The sequence below is a fragment of the Polypterus senegalus genome, chromosome 10 (assembly GCF_016835505.1).
Source record: "Polypterus senegalus isolate Bchr_013 chromosome 10, ASM1683550v1, whole genome shotgun sequence".
In the NCBI taxonomy this organism is placed as follows: domain Eukaryota; kingdom Metazoa; phylum Chordata; class Cladistia; order Polypteriformes; family Polypteridae; genus Polypterus; species Polypterus senegalus.
Genome location: NC_053163.1, coordinates 25,649,248 through 25,673,053, shown reverse-complemented (window position 1 = coordinate 25,673,053; position 23,806 = coordinate 25,649,248). Strand labels below are relative to the sequence as shown.

The 23,806-nt window shown below is 39.5% G+C and overlaps 1 protein-coding gene across 1 annotated transcript in view; it reads left to right on the top strand.

The window, feature by feature from the left end:
* Positions 1–23,806, top strand: part of LOC120536969 (cytohesin-2-like) — a 185,815-nt gene that overhangs the window by 111,477 nt on the left and 50,532 nt on the right. Inside the window, exon 5 of the mRNA XM_039765550.1 lies at positions 8,618–8,684. Within this exon, the coding sequence (XP_039621484.1) occupies positions 8,618–8,684 (67 nt within the window). The remainder of the gene's footprint in view (positions 1–8,617; positions 8,685–23,806) is intronic.

Here is a 23,806-nt window from a genome sequence, read left to right as displayed (position 1 = left end):
TGGGATTATTCACGTGTCGTTAGAGTTGCGCCGCCTCTACTGCAGTGACACCGTGGAACTTTTACAACAACACGCAGATAACGACAACACTTTAGCTCGACGACGCGCAAGGGTAAGCATCTAAAAAAAGCACATCACTAGCTAACTTTTATCACTGTTGCAAAGCATAAAATGAACTTAACTGCCAGTGTAACATTAAAATGCTGATTCTGTATATTACAGATCTTCCACATTTTGCAAAAAAGTCACCTCAATAGACCATCTGTTTGTACATTTAACCGTGCTTCAGAGTGGTGGGATGTGATTGTTCCCGATTTTACAAACACTCAGTGGCTGGAGAACTTTCGAATGTCTGAAGAAACATTCATCCACTTATGCAACAAACTGCGTCCAGTGATGGAGAGACGGGACACAAACGTCCGTGTGTGTGTACCTTTAAAGAAAAGAATAGCCAGTGACGCAGTAATGACGATTTTCTCCGGCCAATCAGTGACCAGCAGAGTTTAAACGTCACGTTTTGGTAACGGTTCGGTGTGCTTGGAACCTCGGCTGAGGTGGTACTAAAAAAAGGACCAGGTACTGTTCCCAGTGGAAAACGCCCCAAAAGTGAGCTGAACTGAACCGTGTCGTGCCGTACTATGCAGTGGAAAAGCGCCAAAAGTAACTTTACCCAAAGTATACTGGGTGTGCACGCCACATGGTGTCATTGTAACCACTGTATGAAGTTCAGCACATGTATTGTTGAAACATCCTAGTTATGGATAATTCTGTGTGTTGCCAAACACATATTTGGGGTGTTATTTCTGGTATAAAAGAATAAAATATTGGATAGTTAGACTTACCTTAACCCCAAAACACTATAAACAAGATTCAGAGTTCTCATTACCATACCTGGCACAAATCCTGATTATGTTTCATTGCCTCGTGCTCTTACTTAAAATGTTCTGTCTTTTTGAGTCAATACACAAAGTATACCAAAATTGGTTACTTAAGGGTCATGTGGATACGAGCATCATTTATGTTTTAAGAAGCTTTGCCTTACACAGGAAAAAATCTAATTTTAAAGTGGTGTTCTTCAGCTATGGTAAGGGTATGTTAACTGATTATATCCAGATTTGGAAGTGACCAAACTATTCATTGTACAAGTTAGTTTACATTACATTCTAATGTGCTGGCCGGGCTTATGTGTTCAGGATTCTCGACTGTATTTTAATGTCTACTGACATTTTGAACTTTAGATTGGTATGGTGGTTCATTGTGGTGTTTAAGTTTCAATTATTGTTTAAGGTGGGTGGGGGAGTGAAGCACTGGTGGGATTTCTTAGTCATGATGTATTCACGTTGTGTGTGTGTGTGTGTGTTTTGTGTATATAAATATATTGTGTGTATATGTATGTACTTTTCAAATACTTTAAGGAAACACTTAATCATCACAGTCTAACACCAAGTCAGTTAAGTTTCAGGGATATCAATCTGTCCAGTTAGGAAGCACAAGCGATTGTGAATCATCTTTACCTGCTTTGGTGCAAATGAAAATGACAACTGGTGCACTGAAGAGGCAACAGCAAGACAACCTCCAAAAATGGAATGATGGCCACAGACAGTTCTACTCTCCTTATCCCTCCTGACTGATTCTTCTCTAGTTTTGTGTTTTGCTAGTGTCCTTGTCGCTACTGGTAGTATTGAGGTGGTACCTGCAGCCAATCCAGAGTGCACAGGTAGTCCAGCTTCTCCAGGATGGCACATGCATATGTGCCATTACAAGAAGGATGCATGTTAAGCTTAGTGGTCAATAGTTCCTTGGATCTGCCCTGTCACCCTTTTTATATAACAGGATGACGTTTGCCATTTTTCAGTCCTTTGGAATCTCTCCAGTGCTCAGTGACTTCTTGAAAATGTATATATGTACTCACAAGCCTCCTTAAGAACTTGAGGGTAAATATTATCTGGTCCTGGTGATTTGTTTGATTTCATCTTATTTAATCTGAGCAGCACTTCTCCCTCTACAATTTCCAAAACCCTCAGTACCTCCTTAGTAGTCCCTGTTACCTCTGGGAGGTTATCCACTTGCTCACTTGTGAACACCTCAGAAAAATGTAAGTTTAGGGCATCTTCTATTTCATTGTCTGTATCTTATAAATCCCCTTTACTATTCCCGATGCACTTGACCTCCTCCTTGACTGCTCTTTTACTACTAAAATACTGAAAGAATCTCTTGGGGTCTTCTTTCGCCTTATCTGCTGTATTCCTCTCCAACTGATATCCTTCTTAATGATTGCTCTCATGCTGTCATGTTCTCATATGCTGTATGATTCACTTTGCAGTCATTGGTCTTATATGCCTTATTAGTAGATTATGCCACCTTGCCTAAAGAAGGGGCCTGAGTTGCCTTGAAAACTTGCATATTGTAATCTTTTTAGAATTCCTTAATGAGTTGTCTGCTTTTACTGGTGATGGGAGCTTGCAAGATATCATTTTATCCATTTCTGTTGAGATACAAATCTATAAAGAGCATGACTTTATAATGGACGTGCACCACTTGTAATCTTAGTATGCAGTGGTCACAGCTTGTCGTATTACATGTATGTGTTTGTTCAGAAAGCCCCTTTTTTCTTTTTTTTCAGGTCCATTTTGAAGTTTCATAATTGTCCACTTAATATCAGAGTATAAATTAAAATAATACTTTAATTTAGGTAGTATAGGATTGGCTCTGGAAAATAAATATTTTGCTGTTTAAGAAACATAGCACGATCTGTGCCAACTTTCAGAAAGACTGTCACAGTGATGTGAACGTCTTTCACCAGCTCTTCACTCAGCCCAAAACTGAGTTTCACAATGAGTGAAGCGACCAAAAGTTTATTTTAGCAACTAACAACAGATGAAAGTTTCACAAATAAAAGTCACAAGCAGACAGCATTGTAATCCACCACCCAAAATAGCATGGCCTGGATTACCTATTTGATTCACCTAAACTTCCACGTTCTTCCTGCCTTTGTCTTCTTGGTCATTTCTTCATGCTCATGTATGCCATTATTCCATGATTTGCCTGACCTCAGCCTCCAGTGCATATTTTTGCAAATCCTCACATACAGTTTGTTAAGTTATTTTTACTGTTGCTAAAATCTAAATGCAACACTCATTGTTGGACTGCATCTTCAACCTTCGTTGCTGACATAACAGTAAACAAATGACAGCAACAGGAAAACATAACCGTACAAAAACAGGAAGCCAAGATCAACAGTGCCAAGCTTGACCACCTCTTGTAGCCACCACTCCTTGAGACAATTGGCACATACAGCCAACAAGCCTCTGAATTGGCTAGTGAAAGATGTTATCCCATTCCTCCTGAATGGCCCAACAAGGTGTCTTGCCAGCAAATCTCAAAATTGCTCCATGTGCTTTATTAGCAGAAGAGAACTCGGGCGAAGGCCACACTTCCACACCAATATTCATTCTTCAGAACAGTTGTAGCCACAGAAGTTCTGTGTGGCTTTTGACATTTTCCTGTAACTGTCAAGTCATCTAGGAGGAATGAGTAGAAGGCCTTCCACAGCTCTCGTTGCTCTTAGAGCCTGTCCCTCACTGCCCTGTCATTGACAGCATATTGAGTTTGCTGCCAGTTTTAACACCAGTACAAATGACAGATTGAGAATCTCTCAATTAGGCAAATCTTCTGCTGGTATTTCCCAGTATACACATTCAGTATATTGTGGTCGTACGAGGTATGACAACTGATCCCAAGAAATGTTAAGGTGCCAGCCAGGACACCCTGTTTAATAGAAATGGGAAGATTCAAACAAAAATGGAGCACAATGGCACTCCTAAAAAAACAGAGCTAGACTTTAACAGGTCTGCTTTGAAGCTCCATCTATCTTGAGCGTCTGTCCAGAATGAGACGCCGCCTTCTGTGAGTGCCTTGGTTTTATAGTCCTCCGACCAGAAGGGGTGGAGTCAGTGATCCTCACTGAGTGTCTCCTTCCACTGTGGAAATAGAAAGTGATGATGCCATTAGTGACAGCGCCCTCTCTCATCCTGGAGTGGGATTGCTTTCCCAAGGTGACTCATGAGGGTGATCCACAGATATACATGCTTGACAATACATAGTACCCTCAGAAAGTATACAGACCCCTTCATTTTTTTCACATTTTGTTATGTTGCAGCCTCAGGCTAACAATTAAGCAAAATTTTTCCCCACATCAAGCAACACACAATACACAAGAATAAAAAAGCAAAAATTGAATTTTTTTGCAAATTAAAAATACTGAAATATTCCACTGACACAAGTATTTAGACCCTTTCCTGTGACAGTTGAAATTTTGCACAGGTTTCATCACATTCTATTGGTCATCGTTGAGGTGTTTCTACACCTTCTTTGGATTTCACCTGTGGTCAACTCAATTGATTAGATGTAATTAGGAAAGTCAAAGAGCTGTTGCTGTTGACAAAGTATATCAGAGGAAAAACCAAGCCACAAGGTCAAATGAGTTGCCTGCAGAGTTTAGAGACAGGATCGTGTCATGGGACAGGTCTGTGGAAGGCTATAAAAAAATCCTACAGCATTGAAGATACCCAACCGCACAGTGCCCTGCATACTTCTTAAATGGAAGAAGTTTGGAACAACTAGAACTGTTCCTAGAGAAGGCCACCCGGCTAAACCAAACAGTTGGAGAAAGGAAATAGTAAGAGAGGTGACCAAGAAAACAATGGTTATTCTGGTTGAGCTCCTGTGTGCATATGGGTGAAACTACCAAAAAGACAACCATCACTGCAGCACTCTCTGCTCTATAACATAGTGGCCAGACAGAAATATCTCTTTAGTAAGACAAATGGAAGTCCACTTGGAGTTTGCAAAAAGGCACCTAAAAAACTCTCTATGATATGATAAACATGATTCTCTGGTCTGATGAAACTAAGGCTAGGGTCATGTTTAAGGGAACCAGGCGCAGTACCATTCCAATAGTGAAGCACGTTAGTGAAAGAATCAAGCTGTGATTTTGTGGACTTGGACACGGAACAGGGTTGAGGAAAAGCAAAATGCAGAGATACTGTACCCTTAAGGAAAATCTGCTCCAGAGCATACTGGGCTGAAGGTTCATCTTCCAGGAGGACAATGATGGCAAGCACAAGGCAATGCAAACACAGAAATGGCAAGGGGCATCTCTGGAAGCCTGGGCTTGAATCCAATTGAATATCTCTGGAGAGACCTGAAAATACCTGCCTGCCGATAGTCTTCATCCAACCTGACAAAGCTTGAGAAGATCTGTAGAAAATCCCCAAATCCATGCGTGCAAGTTTATGTCAAACTCGAGAAGACTTCTGCCTGTAATCACTGCCAAAGGGGCTTCAACTAAGTACTGAGTAAAGGGTCTGAATACTTGCGTCAACATGATTTTTCAGTTTTGAAATCTTGATACATTTGCAAAAATTTGAAAAATCCGTTTTTCACTTTGCATTTCTGCGGTAATGAGTGTTGCTTAATGAGGGGGAAAAAATTAACTTAAGTGATTTTAGTACAAGTTTGTAACATAACAAAACATGAGAAAAGTGAAGGGTTCTGAATACTTTCTAAAGACACTAGTGTGGCCCTGGCCGGGACGCCCTGACAATGGTAGAACTGGGGGAGAGAGTTTTTCCAGGACATTTTTCTGCCCCCCTTGGCATACAGCAAAGTCACAGGTTTGGTGCATAGAAGTTCAACACTTTTGGGGCCCATGGCCATTATCAGGGGGGCGCCTGGACGTTTACAGAGCCTTTGCTTGGCAGCACTTCCACAACACCAGGAAGAAGGTCACTGGATGCCTGGAGTCCTGTAAAAGGGGCCAGTCGACACTACTCATCGGCCAGAGTCGGGACGAAGAAGAACGAAGCTGCTGAGGAGGACTGGAGATGAACGAACTGTGCTTTGGTTCTGTGTTTTGCTGTGGATATTATGCTATTGTGGGGAGTGAAGAAAGTGTTTCTCCACGTGAAAATAAAGGTGTGCCGTGCAACATTTGTGTCTCTGCCTGTCTGTGTCGGGGTTGGGGTGGCTGGAGTGCCATGGTATTCCACAGTAGATATAACTTATAATAATATTGGGTTAACAGAGGAGCCATGCCTTTTTCTAAGAGTTAATGAATCAAAGAAATTCAAAGAAAACTTCAGTTGTTCTAGTTGTGTTTAGTTATGTATTCTGTAAAAAAAAAAAAATAAAAACATGGATGCTTAATTAAAGTATTAAAAAATTGGGTTGAAGTTTTCGGGTAATTACAGCACTGTTTAAAAGTAAAAGCTATGCTATAGCTGATGTAACCTTCTTTGTTCATGACCAGTTTTCATTAGTTTAAAAAAAAATTGAGTAAATGCAAAGAAAAAATTATTTCGTTTAAGAAATTCCTGCTTTTTAGATCAACAAAAACATTTAGCGTAAAGGGGAAGCTATTTTCACAGTGCTTCACTTTTTGGTTAGGAGTACAGTCACATTTTCTTAATTTTGTTATTTTAAGGTTGCCATGATTAATACTCGTGTTTTAGGATTACAGTTTCATGAAAGAATGAAACTTAGGTTTTGGGCATCCCCATTCTCACTGATGTTTAAGTAGTCATTCGCATGCAGTGCAGGAAAAAAATAATATTTAAATACTTAGTTCTTGTTAAAGAAGCAGAAGATGGACACAAAGTAAATTTGCTTGTCTAGTCATACTGCTTAGAGATGATAAATGACCACATTTGGCCAATATGAATGCTTCTGTATTGTTAAGGCAAGCTTGAATTGTGTGAACTAAGACTCTGACCCTAAAACTAAAGGTTGCCCAGTTTGACCCCCCTGCTCCCCAAGCACTTCTTATAACAGTATTGCTAATTACCATCCAAAAACTAGCAGGGAAACCTTCCACCTACTAATATATAGGTGTATATTTTGTATACATACCTTGGGTCACTAGTGACCCATGACATTTTGTTTACAGCTCTTGTAATAATTCACTGCTGAAAATATGGAAAAATTGATTCAAATTATTTTATTATGTTGATTTGTTGGTATCAGTTTAGGTGTCCCTAATTACACTTTGCTTATCAAGTAATTACCTGTATAATTACCGAGTAACTAGGTGTTATTACTTTATTATTACTGTGTATTACAGTGTAACATTATAATTAAGTACTGAATTGTAATATTTGTTCCACAATTTTTATATGGATTGTACAAAATGAGACTCCAGACATGATAAAGGTTTGGGGCAGTCACCCGTATAATATGTTCCTGGCTGCAAAAGTAAAGAATTGTAAGACCAGAGTAGTTTACAAGACTCTTACAAGACAAGAGTCCAAAACAGAACTGAAATCCAGAGGAGGGAAAGAGGCTTTATAAGGAGTCTGGGGGAAGTGGTGCTGTCCTCAGGGCCTGACCAGAAGTCATGTCGTCCTCAGGCCCAGGACCAGAAGTGACGTGCTTTGAGTTGAGGCACTGGCTATTGGCGGGATTTTCCGGGAAAGGTCTGCAGGAGACTTTAAAAAAGAGTCGGAGCACCCCACCGCCCCCATGGCGGACATGTTAACAGTATTCTTTATGCCCTTCAGCTGCCTCTTATTCGCACGTGTGTGACAGTATGTATGTGGGATTATCTTGCTGAGTAACGGACTGTAATTGTGTAATTACTGTATATATAAATATCCAGGGTCACGGGTCTGCTGGAGCCAATCCCAGCCAACACTGGATGCAAGGCAGGAAACAAACCTCGGGCAGGGCGTCAGCCCACCGCAGATGTAAATATTCAAAAGTAAAACTAATTATGTGTTAAAAATCAGAAGTAAAGTGTTTAGGGTAGAGGTTTATGATTATTTTTCGCTTGAGCCAAATATTAATATATGCCAAGTCTCTAAAGACCCAAGGTATGTAATAGAAGTCCCATGTATACAAGGGATAATAATAATATGGCTATAAACATTGTGAGGGATGGCCGGCAGCTCAACCCAGCCAGGACGCCGAAAGGAGTAAAGGATGGGGAAAGGCAGATATTTTGGGACACTGTCTCCCTCAAAAAGCTAGATGGCAGCCCCCCTGGAGTGTAGTGGTGCCCCGGATTCCCACAGGGCATCCTGGGACTTGGAGTATGGCTTCTCAGCCCTGTTGGGTGCAGCCAGGGGGAGCTGTCAAAGGACCTGGGGAGTCATCCTTTCCCTATATCTCAGAAGTACGAGGTAGTCACGAGGACAGATGCCCCGAAGTACTTCCGGGCTGAAGAAGAAGCCAGCTCGTCATTAGATCGAAGTCTACATAAAGGACTGATGGAAACCCAGCAAGAGAGCCAGAGTCTGGAGGTAGAAGACAACGTTTTCTGGGAGGTGTGGAAGAGATAGAAAGAGAGAGAACTGTCTAGTTTGTTTTATTTAATTGCCTGTTTATTGTGGCTGTGGTGATTTGGGCACTGTTTTCAAGAAGAAAAAGTATTAAAATACTTCTAAGTGCTTTTACCCTGTGTCCTGAGTGTCTGCCTGTTGGGTTTAAAGGGGCAACAGCGACCCCAGTCATTTACAACATTAATAATAATATTTCTATTGAAGTTATCAAGACATCCTGTAACCTCCATATTGTGCAATCAGTTTCTCTCTGTCTGAAATGTCTTTTCTCTCATCCACAGTAAAAACCTTGAGCGTGGAAAACAGCTTTATAATGGGAAAAAGAAGTTTAACATGGACCCCAAAAAGGTAAAGTGTTCATTTATTAGTCCCCTAGTTATGTTTACATAAATGTACAATATTTTAATTCTGTTCATCCCTTGTTTTTCCACCTCTGTCCGTTCTGCAGTAGACCAGTACAGGTTGAAAGACAAAGGGATGGTTGGGTTTGTACGCATTAATGGTCCAGTATTTTCTGGCCATTACTTGGGTTGGTATTGGGAGAGTTATTTACAGGAAGATGTGCAATTTTCTAAAAAGGAATGATACTAATTTTGTAAAAGTATGTTTTTTTATATTTTGGCATGATGATGTAGAGTGTGTTTCCTCCAAATGTTTCATAATAGCTGTGTAACTCATACATGCTCAGCACAATCTTGGGCAGTTTATGCAGATGGTATGCCTTTTGAATGTGAAATTTTAAAGGATTATTTATCCACAGGTTTGGTCTAATTAATTGGGAATCGGGCACACTAGAATGGAAAAGTACTTTTTATTAAACAAACATTTTTTTTTATTATTTAACAACAGATAGTGAATTCGATGCTTTGTGAATTTCCCTTTGGGATTAATAAAGTATCTGTCTATCTATCTATCTAGTAGATTGTTGACAGTGGTGCTGTGTTAGGCTCTTACCTTACACACTGAGAAATATGAATTTGATTCTTGGCTGGGGTGTCAACTATTTGTATTTAAAACATTCTCTGCATTTTCTGCAGACACTCTGGTCTTCTCTTATACCCCTAAGACTATTTCCCCTGAGACAGATCTACTACAAAACTAATAAAGTTTAAGCATTGGGGCCTGTAATGCTGGAAAGGCTCCAGAAGTGACTGTGTCCACATTGCTGAAACATCTTGGGTGTCTACTGCATGACATCTAGTGGTTGCATTAAAAATGTGGTGATCTGTTGTAGAACAGCACCATTGAAGAAGATAGCAGTGGTTGCCCAGACCTTGTTGCTGGTTATTAAGGGACTCCTATAACAGCTGGTACCCTCAGGGCCCCAAAATGAAGGTCTGCCTCTGATCTTTCCAATATGTGGGAACAGAAGCGCACTGTGGTAGTTTAATGATGATCAGGATTCAGAGGTTAACCTGCAGGGAGGGCTATTAAAAAGAGAGGGACAGTTTAGGAGCATGCACTGATAAAACATGTCGAAGCACCCACCACACAACGAACGACCTCAGGATGTCAAATTAGGACCTGAGCACAGCCGTGCGATGGGTGGCACCTCAGCACCACACGAGTTCAAATGCAATGGGACAGTGTGTGGGTTTTAATGGGGCCTGCCACCAACCCCCGAGTTCTCCCTGCAAGTTTGAGGACCTGTTTTAAAGAGTGGATAAGTTTAAATATCTAGAATCATTGGTAGTCTGAGATGGAAAAATTAGATGCTAAGATAATCCATAGAGTGTAGTGTGGAAGAAACAATTGGAGGAAGGTGTCAGGAGTGTTGTGTGACTGAAGAATTAAGGAGAAGGTTAAAGGTAAGTTTTTTAAGACGGTAATAAGGCCAGCAATGATGCTTCAAGCTGAAACATTGTATACATACCTTGGGTCACTTGTGACCCATGACATCATGTTTACAGCTCTCGCAGGGTCATGATACAGTGCAGTTCATCTGTAATAATTGCTACTGAAAATATGGCAAAATTGTTTCAAATTATTTTATTATGATGATTTATTGGTCTCACTTCAGGTGTCCCTAATGACGCTGTACTTACAATATGAATGCTTCTGTATTGTTAAGGATAGCTGCAATTGTGTGAACGAAGACTCTGAACCTAAAACTAAAGGTTGCCAGATTGATCTACTTCCTCTACCAGTATTGGTAATTACCGTCCAAAAACTAACAGGGAAACCTTCCACCCACTAATAACCCTTGTATACACACCTTGGGTCACTAGTGACCCATGACATCCTGTTTACAGCTCTCGCAGGTTCATGATACAGTGGGGAAGCAGTTATTCTATAATTTACTATCGAACATATGGAAAAATTGTTTAAAATTATTTTAATATGATATTTATTGGTCTCACTTTAGGTGTCCCTAATTACGCTGTACTTACAATATGAATGCTTCTGTATTGTTAAGGATAGCTGCAATTGTGTGAACGAAGACTCTGAACCTAAAACTAAAGTTTGCCAGATTGATCCCCCTTTCCGCTCTATGTTTGTATGATGAAGCAGACCCCAAGCACTTCCTATAACAGTATTGGTAATTACCATCCAAAAACTAACAGGGAAACCTTCCACCCACTAATAACCCAGTATACACACCTTGGGTCACTAGTGACCCATGACATCCTGTTTACAGCTCTCGCAGGGTCATGATACAGTGGGGAAGCAGTTATTCTATAATTTATAAGTATTTTGGGACACTGTCTCCCTCAAAAAGCTAGATGGCATCCCCCCTGGAGTGTAGTGGTGCCACGGATTCCCACAGGGCATCCTGGGACTTGGAGTACGGCTTCTCAGCCCTGTTGGGTGCAGCCAGGGGGAGCTGTCAAAGGACCTGGGGAGTCATCCTTTCCCTATATCTCAGAAGTACGAGGTAGTCACGAGGACAGACGCCCCGAAGTACTTCCGGGCTGAAGAAAAAGCCAGCTCGTCATTAGATCGAAGTCTACATAAAGGACTGATGGGAACCCAGCAAGAGAGCCAGAGTCTAGAGGTAGAAGACAACGCTTGCTGGGAGGTGTGGAAGAGATAGAAAGAGAGAGAATTGTCTAGTTTATTGTATTTAATTGCCTGTTTATTGTGGCTGTGGTGCTTTGGGCACTGTTTTCAAGAAGAAAAAGTATTAAAATACTTCTAAGTGCTTTTACCCTGTGTCCTGAGTGTCTGCCTGTTGGGTTTAAAGGAGCAACAGCGACTTCAGTCATTTACAACATTAATAATAATATTTCTATTGAAGTTATCAAGACATCCTGTAACCTCCATATTGTGCAATCAGCTTCTCATCATGTTTACAGCTCTCGCAGGGTCATGATACAGTGCACTTCATCTGTAATAATTGCTACTGAAAATATGGCAAAATTATTTCAAATTATTTTATTATGATGATTTATTGGTCTCACTTTAGGTGTCCCTAATGACGCTGTACTTACAATATGAATGCTTCTGTATTGTTAAGGATAGCTGAAATTGTGTGAACGAAGACTCTGAACCTAAAACTAAAGGTTGCCAGATTGATCCCCCTTTCTGCTCTATGTTTGATGATGAAGCAGACCCCAAGCACTTCCTATAACAGTATTGGTAATTACCATCCAAAAACTAACAGAGAAACCTTCCACCCACTAATATCCCTTGTATACACACCTTGGGTCACTAGTGACCCATGACATCCTGTTTACAGCTCTCGCAGGGTCATGATACAGTGGGGAAGCAGTTATTCTATAATTTACTATCGAACATATGGAAAAATTGTTTAAAATTATTTTAATATGATATTTATTGGTATCACTTTAGGTGTCCCTAATTACGCTGTACTTGCCAAGTAATTACCTACATAATTACGGAGTAACTAGGTGTAACAATGATGCACGGAGCTGGAACTGACCAGTAAAGGGAACACAGGAGAAGAAGTTGGATTTGGCAGAAATGAAAATGTTGAGGTGGGTGTGTGGAGAGACAAAAAAGCACAGGATAAGAAATGGGACAATTGGATGTACAATAATAGTAGGAGAGATATCTAAGAAAGTACAGGAAAATATTCTGAAGTGGTATGGACATGTGATGCGAAGACAAAATCAATATGTGGGCAAAAGAGTGATCTGAATGGAAGAACAGGGAAGAGAAAGCGAGGCAGGGATTTATAGAAGATTTGAAAGAAAACGGTCTGATTGGAGAGGAGGTGGAGGTCTGGTGAAATTGAGGCACATCGACCCCACATAGAAATGAGAAAGGATGAAGAGGAAGAAGGAAGTGCCTTGTAGTGGGCTAAACTAATACCCAGGGTTGCTTAACTGTTTATTATAACCCTATAATGTAAAAAGAGGCTCAAAAAATGGATGGATAGATAGAAATAAACAATGTATTTTTTTCTATTGTCATCTATCAAAGATGCTTTGGAAAATTAAATCAGCTGGGATTCGAATACAGATAAAATGTCATATCGGGCCCATGGAGGAATGTAGGACTTTGAATGTTGCTTTGTTATTTGTATGCATTATAACAAAAGTGGTTTGAAGTCATTCACCTTGAAGATTTCCTATGCACTAGACCTGTTCAATCTGAGTTAGCCAATTACGGTTCACAGAGGCTGAAATCTACATCTCGAGTGCAGTTGACATCACTCTGCTCACCTTTTTCTTTAGCTTTTCTTCAGAAGTGTCGTGCATCATAAAGACCTACAACTTTGAAATGCATTGCATCTTGTGCTGTCATTTTTTGCGGTCAAAGTGATATCACAAGTGATGACTGTAATTATTCACAGAATATTATGGTCTATTGGTGAGCACAAGATATTGAATCGAACACCACTAAGGGCATCTGTATCTGAACATAACATATGTGAATTGAACAGGGGGTTTAACTGGCAAGCTGCCACAATCAAGAACTTGTCAGAAAATCAAGCAATTTCAGGATATGGTGCCCTCTGCTGTCAGAAATTGGAAACAGTGCTGCAAGGGGTTGCTTCTGGTTAACTGACTACATTGGTTGTGCTATGTTTGTTTTTTTTTTTGTTCTTTTTCTGCTGAAAAAGACGTAGTCAAAGATGAGAGCATGAATGACGCCAGACTTTCTCCTCTTTGGGTCCATTCAATGGAAGGGAACAGAAAATGAATGACCAAGCATTCCACCATTCCACATGCACCCGGGTGTGCTCTCCATAAATGACTCACCAGACTTGTGCATGCAGAACTGCATATTCAGCTTGTCTTCCACATTTAAGAATTGAAAACTATCATATTCACTTGTCATTTTCTCAATCACCAGGGCCGCAGGGGGTACTGGAGCCTATCCCAGCAAGCATAGGGAGAAAGGCAGGAAAAACCCTGGACGGGGCACCAGTCCATTTCAGGGCAAACACACAGGCAAATTTAGCATCACCAATTCTCCAAACCTGCAGGTCTTTGGATGGTGACAGGAAACCAGAGAATACCCAAACAGACACGAGGAAAATGTGCAAACTCCACGCAGGGAAAACGCGGGACACAAGCCCTGGTCTCCTTATCGCGAGGTGGCAGTGCTGCCACTGCACTACTGTGGGCACTGTTCACGTCTAAAACTGAAATGGAGAAATATTAAAAATAAGAATATACTGTACTTATATAAGTGATTCCTTTATTTATGAAGCAAATATAGTCGCACTACTATATTAGTAACAGTTGCGGGCCATGTGCTCTGTTTAATAGGAATGGCAGTGCTGTCTTTTCATTCACTAAAGCCAATTTTCCTCAGCCAGCGATCTTTTAAGGATTTCAGTATTCCGGTTGCTAAGCAATTGCTGTTTCACTTCAGCACATACACACGGCGCTAATAAATGGACTAATCAGTGTGCCATGCATGCAGTAAATGGGACCCCACTGTCATGGTGCCTCATCTTCTTCTGTCACTTATCTGAATGAACTATAGTCTTATATTTTGTGCAGTGCCGTTAAAACTCACCACTAATGTTTTTCCATGTGTGATTCACAAAGTTATATGTTTTAAAAATAATGGAACATGACTTGTGTGTTAAAGTCTAAATGATTATGGAATTCTATAGCAAATTGGCACAAGAGGATCCACTCATTTTATGGATACATGTGCTGTTAAATGTGTGACGAATGCAAGTCTAATGTCACTTTGGAGCTTAGCTACTCAAATGTGTTACTTGTGTTGCACTTTTTTGTACTTTATAAAGATTCATAATGAAGACCTCTGTCCTCTTTAGGAATCTGTTGTAAAAGATGTGAATAAGTTACGGCTATGCAAGTCTGTTCTCAAAGCACATTTACAAATAATGAAATCACATTTAATTTTTCTGGAATAAATTTACAAGACATATCAAATGTCTAATACGGAGACTACACATTCAAGAGTCATTCCTCTTACTACACCCTCTCAGATTCAGGGATACTTCAGATACTGATGGCTTCATGCATTTACAGTATGTATGCATACCAAAAAAAGAATGGAGTCTGCATTGGTGACTTGACTGTATACTGAGTCTACACTGTGTGGTCAAAAGTCAGTAAAACATGGGATCAGGCAAATGTTGGAGAAATGGGACACCAACTTGGTTGTCCAGTTTAATTCTTCCACTCCAAAATAAAGTAACACATGATGACAGCATAAAATCCAGAAACACAGGCAGTTGCCGCTCTCTTTAAATGCAATGTTGCTCATCTGAGCACTTCTTTCTTGCTTGTGGAGCTTCTTCTTTGCAGTTAGCTCTGGTCCAAGTCAGATGGCTTCCTCCAGGGAAGTGTGGCTTTATTGGAATTCCCTCAGATGGAGTGGGGTCAGTTGCCCTTTAGTGAGTGTTTTGTCAGAGCTGTGGAGGTAGAAACAGGTCCAAAAGTTCATAACAGTGTCGCCTTTTGCTTTGCAATAGTACTACATACTGGAGGAGAGCCTGGATGGCAACCCACAGACATGCATGTGTGAGAACTGACATGACCATATACAGAGTCTACACTTAGTCTACTAAATACAGAGTCTACACTGACTTGAATATATACTGAGTCTATGCTTAGTCTACGCGGACTTCACTATACATTAAGTCTACACTTAGTGTACTATATATTGAGTCTACTCTGACTTGACTTTATACTGAATCTACACTTAGTCTACACTGAATCAACTATATACAAGACTACAGTGACTTGATTATATACCGAGTCTATACTTAGTCTACGCTGACTTTAGTATACATTAAATTTACACTTAGTGTAGATTTTCTGTATCTCTGTAGAGATTCTGAGTCTATTCTGACTTGACTATATACAGAATCTACACTTAGTGTATTATGCTGGGTCGACTATATATGAATCTACACTCACTTGACTGTAAACAGCCTATACTGATTTGATTACAGTATATACAGAGTCTGTACTTAGTCTATGCTGACTTGACTATACAGTAAAACTACACTTAGTGTACTATATTCTGAGTTGTCTATTCTGACTTGACTATATACTGAATCTACACATAGTGTACTATGCTGAGTCGACTATATATGAGTCTACACTCACTTCAATGTAGACAGCCTATACTGACTTGGGTCTATGCTGACTTGACTATACACTGAATCTACACTTACTGTACTATATACTTAGTCTATGTTGAGTCGACTATAGAGAGCCTATACTGACTTGATTACAGTATATAATGAGTCGATACTTAGTCTGCCATACACTGAATCTACACTGAGTCGACTATACTACACTATGTCATGTGATACTAAAGATATGAATGGCTTCATGATTTCCTGCATGACTGCCAATATATATATATACAGTGGTGTGAAAAACTATTTGCCCGCTTCCTGATTTCTTATTCTTTTGCATGTTTGTCACACAAAATGTTTCTGATCATCAAACACATTTAACCATTAGTCAAATATAACACAAGTAAACACAAAATGCAGTTTTTAAATGATGGTTTTATTTTTCAGGGAGAAAAAAATTCAAACCTACATGGCCCTGTGTGAAAAAGTAATTGCCCCCTTGTTAAAAAATAACCTAACTGTGGTGTATCACACCTGAGTTCAATTTCCGTAGCCACCCCCAGGCCTGATTACTGCCACACCTGTTTCAATCAAGAAATCACTTAAATAGGAGCTGCCTGACACAGAGAAGTAGACCAAAAGCACCTGAAAAGTTAGACATCATGCCAAGATCCAAAGAAATTCAGGAACAAATGAGAACAGAAGTAATTGAGATCTATCAGTCTGGTAAAGGTTATAAAGCCATTTCTAAAGCTTTGGGACTCCAGCGAACCACAGTGAGAGCCATTATCCACAAATGGCAAAAACATGGAACAGTGGTGAACCTTCCCAGGAGTGGCCGGCCGACCAAAATTACCCCAAGAGCGCAGAGACGACTCATCTGAGAGGTCACAAAAGACCCCAGGACAACGTCTAAAGAACTGCAGGCCTCACTTGCCTCAATTTAGGTCAGTGTTCACGACTCCACCATAAGAAAGACACTGGGCAAAAACGGCCTACATGGCAGATTTCCAAGACGCAAACCACTGTTAAGCAAAAGAACATTAGGGCTTGTCTCAATTTTGCTAAGAAACATCTCAATGATTGCCAAGACTTTTGGGAAAATACCTTGTGGACTGATGAGACAAAAGTTGAACTTTTGGAAGGCAAATGTCCCATTACATCTGGCATAAAAGGAACACAGCATTTCAGAAAAGAACATCATACCAACAGTAAAATATGGTGGTGGTAGTGTGATGGTCTGGGGTTGTTTTGCTGCTTCAGGACCTGGAAGGCTTGCTGTGATAGATGGAACCATGAATTCTACTGTCTACCAAAAAATCCTGAAGGAGAATGTCCGGCCATCTGTTCGTCAACTCAAGCTGAAGCGATCTTAGGTGCTGCAACAGGACAATGACCCAAAACACACCAGCAAATCCACCTCTGAATGGCTGAAGAAAAACAAAATGAAGACTTTGGAGTGGCCTAGTCAAAGTCCTGACCTGAATCCAATTGAGATGCTATGGCATGACCTTAAAAGGCGGTTCATGCTAGAAAACCCTCAAATAAAGCTGAATTACAACAATTCTGCAAAGATGAGTGGGCCAAAATTCCTCCAGAGCTGTAAAAGACTCATTGCAAGTTATCGCAAACGCTTGATTGCAGTTATTGCTGCTAAGGGTGGCCCAACCAGTTATTAGGTTCAGGGGCAATTACTTTTCACACAGGGCCATGTAGGTTTGGATTTTTTCTCCCTAAATAATAAAAACATCATTTAAAAACTGCATTTTGTGTTTACTTGTGTTATATTTGACTAATGGTTAAATGTGTTTGATGATCAGAAACATTTTGTGTGACAAACATGCAAAAGAATAAGAAATCAGGAAGGGGCAAATAGTTTTCACACCACTGTGTATATATATATATATATATATATATATATATATATATATATATATATATATATATATTTATAATTATAAATAAATATATAATTTGCAGATAAAAGTTAATGACTTTGACTGGAGTACATGTGTTTGTGAATCATTTTGTGCGAAGCTGTAAAATTTTAGCGTAGTTATCTTTATCATCTATTTCATATAACTTATCAAATACATCTTTTCTGATTTTATTCATATTGAGTTGCTCTTATTATACAGTTTAGATAACATTTTTAAAGATATAGTCGATTTTGATCATTTTGGTACATTGCACTATGGTGCTATGTCAACTTGTCCGGTCCACCTTAATAAAAGGACTAGTGTCTATGAGTGTCTGTGCAGTTGTGTTTCCATTCAATTGCAAGGGTTAGCAAGAAAACTCTAAAAATAGGCATAAAATGTAGCAGAACAGTAAAAATAAATAAATAAATAAATAAAAATTCCAAATAAGGGTCTTAAAAATAAGAAAATTGGTCTTACAGGCCTATTCCATTGTCTGATGTTATATACCAGCAAAAATGCAGTATGGTAGTGACTTTCTTGCACACCTCTCAGAACAAGTGAACAAGGTTTATAGCGGTAATGCTATTGACTGATAACTTCCCATGGTGGGCAATGGATGAATGAAAATAACGACAAATTAACACAGACCTCAGGAAACCAAAGCCAAGGCATAACTAGGCTAGAGTCAATAAATCAGAGAAATGTTGTAGAGACTATTACTGCATTTTCCAGGCAAAACCAACTATAAGAAGGGACAGTTCGACAAGTAACACTGAAAGCAAGCATCAAGAACGGTTAAAAGACATTGCAGAGGACTCAGAACACAGCCCTGTGGAGCTCCTGTGTTGAGAGTGAAGGGTGACAAACTGTGGTCTCACACTTAAACCACCTAAAGTCTACCTGTCAGGAAGTTTAAAAATAAAATTAATCAAGACATCTCGGTGGGGACTGAAAAAGAGTGACAGTCTCACACAGAACACTGTTTTTTTTTTCTCAGGAGAAAAATCAGAGAAGGATAAGGTAATAGAAAATGTCTCCATTTTATCTCTTTTTCATCTTATTGTTGTCCACTAGAAATAAAAAGGGTACTATGGCAATCTTTTTTTTTTTCAATCGTGTCAGGCGAGCTGATTAGCACATGTGTCCTACAGTAGAATGCCATCTGGGGCTGCTACCTTCCCCGTGTTCATTTTCCGAAAGTGTAGTTCAGAAAATGCGTCTTGAGTTTTCAGTCCAGTAAAAGTTTGTTTCTAAAGGTCCATATAACTGAACTGAATTCCTTCAGATGGTGCTTTTTTATCTCATCAGGAAGGTGTAAGAGGAAAGAGTAGCCATTTAACCCTTTTCTAGAAATTAGTGGTACCTTGTGAGATAGCGAGTCAGTGGCTCCAAAAGAATGGCAGTTTTTAAAATAATCCATTTGGCCGTGTTAGTCTCCGTGAGTGCGATCGTGCAGCCGCGGAGAGTTGATGAATTAATTGGGGTGAGTCGCACCTGCACTTGAGGGTACAGTCTTTCTCAGTTGCTTCATTGGCTATCTGCAGTGCGTGATTGAGACGCTGCATCCACGGAGCCTTATAAGAACAGGCGGCCACAGAAAAAGAAAAAAAAAATGAAGGAAAGGCTTGGAGAATGAGAGTGAAAGCGACATCATGGGTAAACAGAGTGGACGAGGCAGCCAGCTTAAAGAGAGAGCTCAGTGTGGTCAGGGGTCCTGGGTGGAGCGAAGGATCAGCGCTCGAGGGACGGATCAACAATGTGTAGGAGTGGGTTTCGATTGAGGTGGTGTCCTTCCTAGGGATCTGAGGGACGACTGCGTGTGTGAGAAGGAAGACTGGGAGGATAACTGACCCCAAGTTGTCTGGCAGATGCTGGCGGAGGCAGCCAAGACAAGGGTCGGTAGCGAGAGGGCCGCGACTGCTGAAGTCTCTTCAGCTGAGCAAACTTTGGGTGAGCTGGAGAGACTGGGAAGGAGCTGTGTTTGGATGGTGTAACCCGCATGAGTGCTATAGGAATTTACTCTCGTATTTTAGCCTTGTTTTAAACATTTTGGATTTTTACCTTTTCATGGATCATTTATTGGAACACTTTGATAACTGCACTACTTATTTGGACACTGTTGTTTTTTGGATTGTTGTTAATCAAAGTACTTGCACCTTTTGCACCATCCCCTTGCTCAGCTTGATTTGTCCCCATCAGACCAGCTCATCCGGTTACATTACTGGCAATGTTGGGTTGGAAGTGAGAGTATGGAGCAGGGCCCACACCGTCACATTCCTCTGATTGCCCTTCTCACACATGGCTCTGACAGTCTTCTGGCGGTTTCTTTTTCCCCCTTTCAGGTGTGCCCCCATCTCTATACAGTTCCCACCTATAAAGGGCTTCCAATCCGCACCTTTTAAGCTTTCCCTGCTGCTCCCCTGATGCTCTACATAAGCAGCTGCAATGAACTCTGACAATACAGTTTTACTCACAACAGATAAAATTCGTCTCCCCTCCAGCATGAACCAACGTTTCATTTAAAAAAAATTGAATAAAACAGAAAGCAGCAATTTAAAATTAAAACAAAAGGCACCCAAAGGCACCGACGGTCTGGAAAGCCAATAGCAAAATGTGCCGTTCTTTCAACTATTTTTCTGCATTTAGCCCTTACAGAGAAATAATCATACACTGCATTCAGGTCTGCGGTGTTTGATAAAATGTGCTTGTTATCATGGGATTGCATTAGAGACAAACCAGTTGGAACTGTGCATAATAGCTCTTTGGATGCTGGACAATAAATGCCTTCATTATTGAATTCCCTCTTTTAGAAATGTGTTAAAACCATGGCTATAAATATATATATATATATATATATATATATATATATATATATATATATATATATATATATATATATATATATATATATATATATATATAGTTGGTTTAAGTTTTGGATTTTGAGTGGCATTACAAAAAATAAATACATAATATAAAACAATCTTTTCACTGTGAGGAATATAAGGATTCATAGTATGCCACAAATGCGTTAGTTATTTCTCAAATTGTATTTCCTACTACACTCTTAATCTCCATAGCTGCATTCTAGGTCTCCTGTTTATGTATTTTTTATGCTAAAATCTTATTGGTATTTTCGATCTGTGTTCACAATCATGGATATAAGATTAAAGATTTTTTTTTTTAATATTTTCTAAACTTTTCCTGTAAAGTGCCTGACTTGGCAATTTTGCATTTTCTAGGTCAATTCTAAAAATCTCATTTATCAGCTTTGATGATTTTCATTTCTGCATTTTATCTTTATGTGAAAACGCATTGGATCACTTGTTGTCTTAAACCTGCCTTCAGCGTTCCTATAGAAATCTTTTGCGAAGCATCATATCATATTAACTCTGGGCTGAATATTTTTTTCCAAAAAACAGTTTTCTGAGAAGCACACAAAGCAATAGTTTCACACAGAAATCAACATTAAACATTTGTTGCTACATGCCGTGGCCACCAGTCAGGAATTCGTGCCAGGCTGGCGCTGTATGCAGTCATAGTACATCGTGATCTCATTTTAAGTGGTGGTTCAGCAGTGTGATCAACTGATGCTGGTAACTCACATTCGTTTTCAATCACTTGTATCAAAATCGGAGTGTGACAAGTAAGAGTCCAATTCAACGATAACATGCACAACGTCATCTAGGAAGTATTTTGCTTTACACGTTTGCTTCAATCTCTTGCCAGATGTCAATACCATTTTTGCCATTGTTTTCACCTCGCTACTCATGCTCAGGGAATCTTGGTCAAACCAATGAAGCTAACTTTCCTTCTAGCAACAGGAGTCCAAGTAAAATGTAATGGTGGGTTTTGTCACCATTTACAGTTGATTGTCACCTCCAAGTTGACAGAAGTTGATATCTGCCCTGAATGGTTTCAACAGAGTTAAAATATCAATTTGTGTGGAAATTAATTTTTTTAAGTCCTCATATCACATGCACTTCACAACAAAATGTAAGCATGTTTGGGCCTGGCCAATACTTGGATGGGAGACCATTTTGGAAAAGCAGGGGTTGCTGCTGGAAGAGGTGTTGGTGATGCCAGCAGGGGGCACTTCCACTGTGGTCTATGCATGGATCCCAGTGCATCAGCGCAGTGATGGGGACACTGTGCTTTAAAAATTGCACCATTCTTTGGATAGATGTAAAACTGTGGTGTGTTTTCATAAAAGGTTCCAGGGCACAGGGTGTTTTCCAATGTCCTTAACTAAACTGTCCACCATGGCTTGGTCATTCTGGCTCCCTACTCATCCCTTGTCCCTAACTGGTTAACTATCTCGCTGTCTCACCACTTCACCACCTAATAGCTAATGTATGGTCGGCAAACTGGCACAAAAATAGTTGCCATGGCATCATCCAAGTGGGTGCTATGCATTAGTGGTGGTTGACGTGGCTCCCCATTGACTATGTAAAACACTCTGAGTAGTACAAGTGTAATGCTGTCGTCATCATTGTCTTCTTCTTATCAACTTGCATCAATAAAGTAAGTCATCAGTTATAACTTGGGTTTATGAGGCATAATAATCTGCACTCCCAAATGAGAGGAACTTGGTCTGACATTATCGATAGCTTTGGTATAATTTATTATCAATAAAAAAATAATTTGAGTAAATATGATGTGCTGATGAGAAGAAAGAACATCCTCTCTAATTTTGAATAGCTTCATGGGTCAGAGAAATTGTGATCTTTAACTTTTTAAACTAATTTTCTCCCCGTTTTCTTCCATTTTTTTTGCTTAAATTTGCTATAACGTCATCATCCTTCACTCAATAGTCCTGTTCTATCATTTTTATAGCAGTATAATTTGGCAAGTTGTGCAAATATTTTAGAGCAGAATAAATAACAAAATAAAGTAACATTTTTACAACAAACATACACTTTGAAAGTTATTCTTATTTTCATAGTCTTAGTTTCCAAATACTATAAATCGGTCCCTGTATGTGTCAGGATGACCATAACAAATGTTATGAAATATTTTCAAGTAATACGTCTAGTTTTGAAACAGTACAAAAAAATATTCTGTTACTTTTTACAGATAAGTATCCATAGTGTACTTATCTGTCATTGAAGACCCATGGCCTATGTATCATATTAAAGGGCAGATAGATGGGAAAGACATTATAACGTGTATCCAAATTACAACATCGATAACGGCAAAATTCAAAAAGATCTACGCAAAAAATATAAGAAATATAAAAGGTGGAAAACATAGAAAGTGGAATGTGGTGTCATGTGAAAGTTGAAACATTGCTCTCGCTTGGTAGATAATAGTCTGTCCATCAAATTGTACACAATTGATCTTGGACATTTGAGGAACTGTTGTTGTGATAAAGCAGTACGGCCATCTTTGAGGGAAGAAAGAAAAACATTACCATGTGGTATTGGAGTATGCAATATGGCATTTTAACAGCCAAACACCATACTTTATAACAATAATGTAATAGTTGATTTTTTTATTTTATTTTTTTACAGTTTGCATTATTATTCGGTTCCGCCGGTGGCTTCAAAACTATAAGGCTGAGGTAAACTGTGGAATTAGCACTACAGTTATACTGTAGATGTTATACTTACAATGGATGCAAACTCCAATTTTGTAAAGTTATGAGTGGGAAATGATGTAATACTTTAACACCAGAATCTCTGAAAAAAGTCATAATCCCAGCCCACCTTAAATTCCTTCGCACCTCTCCATTAGCGTCTTTTGTTTTGCAAATGTGTTGATCAGCACAAGCAGCAAGCAGACTGCTATCCCATCTCCCCCACTGCTTCAGTTCAAGTCCGACAAAAAGTTCTCCCAGCTCAAGTTTGTTTATCTGAATGTTAGGTGCCTGGAGTTATAGAGGATAAATAATATATCGTTATTTGGAACATATGCATTTCACGACAACAACTATCTATGTAAGTGTATAAGGATGACAGGAAACGCAAGGCAAGAAATGTGGAACACATAGCTAAAACAGAACATTTTTTCATGTTATAGTACTAATGAGAAAATGTTGACATGAAGTGTATAATGTTTGAAGACTG